Source organism: Epargyreus clarus, unplaced genomic scaffold (genome assembly GCF_041222505.1).
Source record: "Epargyreus clarus isolate Ecla_fem2 unplaced genomic scaffold, WU_Ecla_fem_2.2 ptg000023l, whole genome shotgun sequence".
NCBI classification, from domain to species: domain Eukaryota; kingdom Metazoa; phylum Arthropoda; class Insecta; order Lepidoptera; family Hesperiidae; genus Epargyreus; species Epargyreus clarus.
The window spans coordinates 12659753-12667286 of NW_027332230.1; the positions used below are offsets into that span (position 1 = coordinate 12659753).

General features: G+C 34.6%; 1 protein-coding gene across 1 annotated transcript in view; it reads right to left on the reverse strand.

The window, feature by feature from the left end:
• Positions 1–6912, reverse strand: part of LOC140752015 (synaptotagmin-5) — a 64490-nt gene extending 57578 nt beyond the window's left edge. Inside the window, exons 1-2 of the mRNA XM_073086186.1 lie at positions 6828–6912; positions 6006–6307 (exon numbers count right to left, since the gene is read on the reverse strand). Coding sequence (XP_072942287.1) covers positions 6006–6307; positions 6828–6831 — 306 coding nt within the window. The 5' untranslated portion in view covers positions 6832–6912. The remainder of the gene's footprint in view (positions 1–6005; positions 6308–6827) is intronic.
• Between the last annotated feature and the right edge of the window lie 622 nt (positions 6913–7534).

Genomic DNA, 7534 nt, shown 5'->3' on the forward strand with positions numbered 1-7534 from the left:
GATATTGAGTTTCGTAGCTCGTACCAAGCTACGGACGCTTTTGTATTTAGAGTATAAGCAATAAGTCCAGAGGGACTTAAGAATATACTCGTTCTCAGTTTGTGGCGAGAATACAATTTCGGTTAGATGATTGATAGATTTCTCTACTTTTTGATTTTAAGATTAGTATAAAAGTCTTAATGTAAATTAAAAATATTCTACTACGACGTTGCTACGTCGTAGAAACTTGTTTACGCAAAATATTAACATACCTACATTATAAGCAGTATTGGATTTATCGACAACATTTGATTCAAATTTGGTTTCATTTTCATACCATCATCATCAACCCATTACTGTCCCACTGCTGGGCACGGGTCTCCTCTCAGAATGAGAAGGATTAGGCCATAGTCTACCGCGCTGGCCAAGTGCGTATTGGTAGACTTCACATACATTTAAGATGATTCATTTTCATACATAGGTCCTTATTATCCATATTAATTATATAAAATAAACAAAATTTTGTTGGGTGAAATAACGGAGTAACTCATTAATATTATTCAAACATGAATACTGATACTTAGGACGCCCTCTATTGATAAATAAAGAGAAGTATGTGATGGAAAAGTTAATTAAATTTCTACGAGATGCTCTTGGATACGAAAGCGTGAAGTCTCTGGTGCCCTGTCAGTTGAAGCAATTTTAAAATGTGTCGCGAGATGGCGCTTTTCCTAGAAAATATTTTTGTAAACAAAAGAGGACTTTGTTTACATAAGGTTTCGTCCTTGGGAGACAGATGGAGTGCTTGCTTAGAATACTAACGAGGAAACTCGTTTTATTACATCTTAATACCCTTTTATTACCCTTAAGATTTTTCTTTTAAACAAAATAAAATTAACTCTATAAATCGTATAACACATTTGTCTAAATTTAAAGATAAATACTGAATAATAACATACATCGTAGGTAAGCTATCGCCCGTTAGTATTGATCAATTTTAAATATTTTTTTCGAAACTCACCAACCTTTCCAAATTTGCAAAAATATTGTTCAACTTTAATGAACATAATTTGACAAATGAGTTTTGGTAGACAACAGTAAAATTGGTTAAGATTTAATTATATGAAATTATTATGTTTCACACTCGTGAATTAAGTACAATAATATTATGATAAATAATATAACTTTGTAAAGTATATTAGCGTTTTCCTGTCACAATATATTATGGTTTGATGAAAAGAAAATTGTTTTCACCTAGTAAGTAACAGAGGGGTAGTGATGTTGACCTATGACTACCTTAAAAACTAGACGTTAGTATACATAGATGCTATCCTATATTAAAGCAATTCCCATGGATTGCTTTCTAAGAATTGTTATACTAACCATAATAATATAATATAATTATCGTATTGACAATAATAGTAAATTTGAATGTTTTTGATTTATTGGTTGCTATTAAAAAAATAGTATTAATAATATGAGTATTATAGATAATAATATGTATAGTTATAGTCGATTTTTACCACTAGGTATGTAAACACATGTACCTAATGTTAAAAAGTGCTGTTTAAATATCATACCTATGTTATTATATAGCCAAAATATTTTCCCTCCAAAATTGCCATTTAAACTGTGAATATGTTGACATAAGGGATATGAAGATTCGTGTGGTGGAGAAATCATTATACTGGTCTGACACACAGTGAGTTCTGGCTTCGATTCCCGGCCATATAGGTATTTAAACAATTAAAATAATTTAAGTACATTTCTTTTTTGTATGTGGATTGTGGATGTTTGTGTACTTATTAGTTTTGTGTACTTATTAGTTTTGTATGATCCATGATACCCACGACATGCAGTTTGAGTGCAGAAAGCATTATTTATCTACACTAATATTATAAAGAGGAAAACTTTGTTTGTTTGGTTGTAATGAATAAGCTCAAAAACTACTAGACCGATTTTAAAAATTCTTTCACCATTCGAAAGCTATATTATCCACGAGTAACATAGGCTATATTTTATATGAAATATATTAAATAAATAGATTTTGAGGCGGTACAAAGTTTGCCGGGTCAGCTAGTTTATATATATTCGATATTACGTGTCAACTACTTATAATAATAGTTCCAATTTAAAATATAGCTTTCCACTCCTATATTCCGTTCGTATTGCTATTCCAAGTAACGAGAACCTATAAGTGTTGAATGAAATTGATTCTGAGCAACATATGTATGTATTTGTATATACACATTCAATGCCCATACAACACTTAACAAAATCAAACGGTTATACTAAGGACACGTATTTGATCTTACACATTAGGTAAGTAAACGCATAGTAATAAATACGTAATTGTTTCTTGAAGATTGGTTAAACATTTGTGGCAGAAGGACAGATAGACAGAGTGATTTTCCAAGGCTTTAGTATTTCGTTTTGACGTAGGTAAACCCTAAAAAGTTCTGAAAAGTGTATGAAGTCTATCAATCTCAACTGGCCAGCATTTTTTTTTTTTTTTTATAATATAAGAGTAGCAGACGAGCATGCAGTCCACCTGATGGTAAGTGGCTACTGCCGCCCATGGACATCTGTAATCAACCCCAGATAGGATTAGATATTCCTACCTAAGGTCGGTCACAGATGCGCCGCTACCCCTGAGGACTAAGCTGGAACGCCTCGGAAAAGTCTGTCTCCCTTACCACACCCTTCAAACCGGAACACAGCAGCGCTTAACACTGCTGTTATTAGGTAGAAATAGGTGTGGCGGTGGTGCCGCCGGAGTCGAACCACAAAGGGTTCTACCACCTTTAAACCTTTACCAGCATGGTGGACTTAAGCTTTTTACCGATTTCATATTCTAAGAGGAGATCCGTGTCCAGCTGTAGTATAGTAATGAGTTGCATAAATTGGATATTATTTGTATTTTAACATGTCTATACGTATATATACGACTTTAAATTCAAGAAAGACGAAAAGGGCTAACCATTTCTTCTGAATTGTCTAAGGCACGTTAAATTATACATTTATTACATTTAAACAGTTATCTCGGTTCTGAAATTTAATGAATGCCAATTTACTTTAGCCTTTATTGTATTGTTTAGAACTCTTAGTAGCCTTAAATAACTTAACAAAGACCCTGAAATTCGTTTGAAGGTAAAACTTGAGCATTGCCTCCGACATTTTAGCTTTTATTGTTTCACGTTAAATAAATAGTTACATTTATGTTTTGTATAATTATTAATCATCGATCAACAATAATTATTTAATGGTTGGATAATCATGATGTGGTAGACTTTTTACTATAACTCAATTTGTAGATAAAGAGATCTGAGGTCGACAACACATATGCCGCTACTCCTGAGGACTAAGCTGGAACGCCTCGGAATATTAGTCTCCCTTACCACACCCTTTAAACCAGAACACAGCAAAGTTTAAAAAATGTTAATACACAGACTTTCTATATTTATCCAAGAATTATCTTATGAACACAACTGCTGGGGTGCTAAACGCGAGTTTGGCTTAGAAAAGGGAGTTTTGTCGCACATATTTGAGTTTTGATGACCACTTTAAATATATATATATATATATATATATATATATATATATATATATATATATATAGCTTCGCAAGTACTATTTATATGTTGGTTTAAATTTAAATCACATTTTGCAGGAAACAAGGAAGTATATATTTTAAGGGACGCAGACTCTACAACTACAAACGCTACGCAGCACAAAGACACTACGAAAGATATAAAGTTAGCCACTTATAATGAAATTTACATCCGCAAAACATTTTTATTAATACAAAGCACAAAGCTTATTAGAACACGTAATAATATATACACAATTGTAAAGATATTTTAACTTTCAAAGGAGACATCAAAGACACACATTAATCTCGCTCTCGGACATGTGGGAACAGTAATGAGGCTTTAACAAACAAGCCTGCTTAGTTACTTTTTAACAAATCTGCCAGTAATGAGTTTCAGTGTTTGCTTATGGATAGAGACGCACTGAAAGATGTTGAAGATAGATAGAGACACATGAATATAGAAAACGGAATATCGCTTCTTGATTTTAAAACTGAAAACTTAAACGATAGTTACTACCAGTATGGGCCGATACTGAAGGTACACACAACCGACATATTTATTTCTAGCGTAATGTGGTTCTGTTTCAGTGAAGTCAAAGTTTATAAATGCCGACTGACTCAAATTTCATCAAAAGTAGCAACTCCTATCGGCTTTAGGTAGCACCTTTTCTCTATAATATGCAGTTGGTCACAGGTATCCATGGGCGGCACTGATCACTTACCCACTATCAGGTGGGCTGTACGCTCATTTGCCTCTCAAGCTTATAAAAATCTCACTGGCTCATATTACTAATTCATACAAAAGTGCTATGAACAAAAAGACACTTACGAAATGTCCAGACCAGAAAAGAATTCTAATTTAATTATTCAGTGGGCTTAGCCAAGATCAAATCCTGAACTTTTTATGTCAGACTTAGGTATATGTTACTTCGCGTTCAGGTGCGATAACAAAATCAGATATTCAGAAAATAGTCCTATTTCAAATCAATCAGAACTCCCGAAAACTAACATCGCCTCGAAAAATTGATATGTAGATTTAATCTTTCTAAACGAAATATACTTATTTTATTTTTTTGACAGGCCTACCTGCGAATTATTAAGGGTCAAAAGAATTTATTTCGGCCACAAATAAGAAAGGTACCTTAAATAACAATTGTAGTTTCTGCGGACCCTTCAAACTTATATAGAGCGGGCTTAGAAATAAGTGAACTTTCGAGAAAGTTGTAATACCATTATTGACGTTTGGATCAAGTCTACGAACGACCTCAAGTCTATTTATATATATTTACCTACTACTCGTATATACTATTCGCAATGCTGATACTAAACTGCACATTACTCAAAACATTGTCAAATAATTTCGACTTGATGGAGCCTGTATGGTACGACCGGGGAAGTACTACCAACATTTTTAGCGTGAAGCAGTCCTGCTTTTTTATAATATAGGAGTAGCAGCCCATGGACATCTGTCATCAACCCCAGATAGGATTAGATATTCCTACCTGAGGTCGGCCACAGATGCGCCGCTACCCCTGATGACTAAGCTGGAACGCCTCGGAAAAGTACGTCTCCCTTACCACACCCTTCAAAACGGAACACAGCAGCGCCTAACACTGCTGTTATTACGCAGAAATAGGTGTGGCGGTGGTGCCGCCGGAGTCGAACCACAAAGGGTTCTACCACCTTCAAAAAACCTCAGGAGTGGTAACGCATCTGTGATACGCTTCAAAGACAACCTGTTCATAGGCGACAGTGACCCCTTACCATGCTTTAAGATCAGTTGCTACGGTCTAAAGATAAAATTAAGTACTAACATTCATAGTTATCCCTTAGCCTAACTTCAAACTCAATCAATTACACTATGAACTAATTCACGAAATGTACGTAATTAAGTACCTAAAGGTAAGGTAAGGTAAGTACCAAAGCAATGATCAATCTTCCCTACACAAATTAAATACGTAGTAACTACTGGGAAAAACGTTCGGCGAACATGAAAATATGATGTTTCCTCTTGATAATAATGGAATAAGGATCCCGAATCAATATCATAATTTGTAGTAATAGGTATCGAATTTAATTTGATACTCGAATGTACTTGTAGAATAAGGGGGAAATCATGATTTAAGGTTGTAATTTTTATACCGATACGCAAATAACTGTAAAGTACAAAATTTTCATCTTAAAGGAAAATTTGGACGATCTTACAGAGCCGTGTGTGGTTTCATGTTGGTGTCTTTAAAATAGGAAAGAAAATTTGAAAAAATATATTGAATAATAATAATAATGTAAAGTAATAAACACCGATACAACTTCCTTTCATAAACAGAATAGAAACAGTATTAAGAACATTCCAATCTTCCACGCAAGCAAATCCCTCTGATACAGTTTCTAAAAATGTTTGACCTACTTAAAAATAATATGATTAGGTACTCACATTCTGTGCGACATCCATAGGCGCGAGGAGCGGCGGTTCTGGTCGTTTCGGCTTCCGCAGTAGAAACAGCACCGCAGCAACGAGCAGCACGGTACCAGCGCCGACCAGAGCTCCCACTGCAGCACTCCACACATTCCCATTTTCAATCCACGACCTACTATCTGCTGTATGAGCTTGCGGCTGGAGGACGCCATTCATCAGCTTCGTAGACTCTCCATTAAAGTTTTTGCGATATTCATCCTTAATTACAAACCCGTCCCAAGGTGCCCCATCGAGTTCACTTCGCTCTGCCCACAGCTTATCTGCAGATAACAAAATTAGCTACATAGTAATGTAACATCGATCCGGCTTCATAGACAATGGCGCAAATTATATTGCTTATATCACTTTTCTTCTGGATTTTGCTCTAAATAAATGTAAATAGGTACATTGCGTATATTTAAACATTTCTATAAAACTTATAATCAATTTGATTAAATGTAAAATTTACAGGATTAATAGTACATTTATAGATACAATTTTAAACAGTGATATTTAGGTTTTCAAAATATTCCACCAGACAGGCTATTACATTATGCAGATATCAGTTAAAGCACGCGTCATCCATTAAATCAGTGACGCGCAAAACTCGTAAAAGTTCATTGGCTCACTATGTTTGTTTAATTTGACAAATTAACATTAATTCTCACATTTGAACTTTTACTGCAATTCCGTTGAACGAAACTTTGCGGCAGCGGGCTTTACGCAGTAGTTTAACGCCATATGGTTGCGGAAATGGCGTAGATAAATACGATTATACGGATTAATATGTAGATAACTTACCCATGAGTGTTGTATTGAGTAAATTTTTAAATTTTTTTAAGTTGCAACAGTAACTTTTTCGTAATGAAGACACGTGCGTAGGGCGGGCGGCCGCGGGCGACTGGTCGGCGCGGCGTTCGTCTTATCAACGTAACTTGTTTACCCCGTAGTCCGTGATCTGTGTCGCGAATCGCGATGTTGACTTTATTGCGTCCACGTAATCGCGTAATACCGTTCACTTAGTTGGAATAGCTTCGTAACAGACTTCTCAGAGTTATTGCTGAAAGTTGGTCCGTTAAAATACAGTTTTTAGCAAATAACTTTTGATTACGTTATGTAGTCCTGTTTTGATTTAGTGCTTAGATTTAGAGACTGATAAATGTCTGTAGTGTTCAAATTAGGTAAATATATCCTAATTTACCTAAGTAATAATGTAAGAGATAATACGCAATTTACCAATTTTCCTCTAGCTAAACTTAGAAAAGTAGTTCATTCATTTTGACGATTAGTGTTTCAAAGAAAAAGATGGTAGAGCTCTTCTTAGACTCATTTTAAATGTTAACTACGTCACGGCTTATTAGTCTTATTATATTTAATACAAAGACTTACGTTTGAAACTGATTTAATTTCTTCTCCAATAATTCAATAAGTTAACTGAGTTTAGACGACCTTTATTGTAATTAACCTGTAATATTTTGAAAGGTTGACTGAGGAGAATCATGGTATGA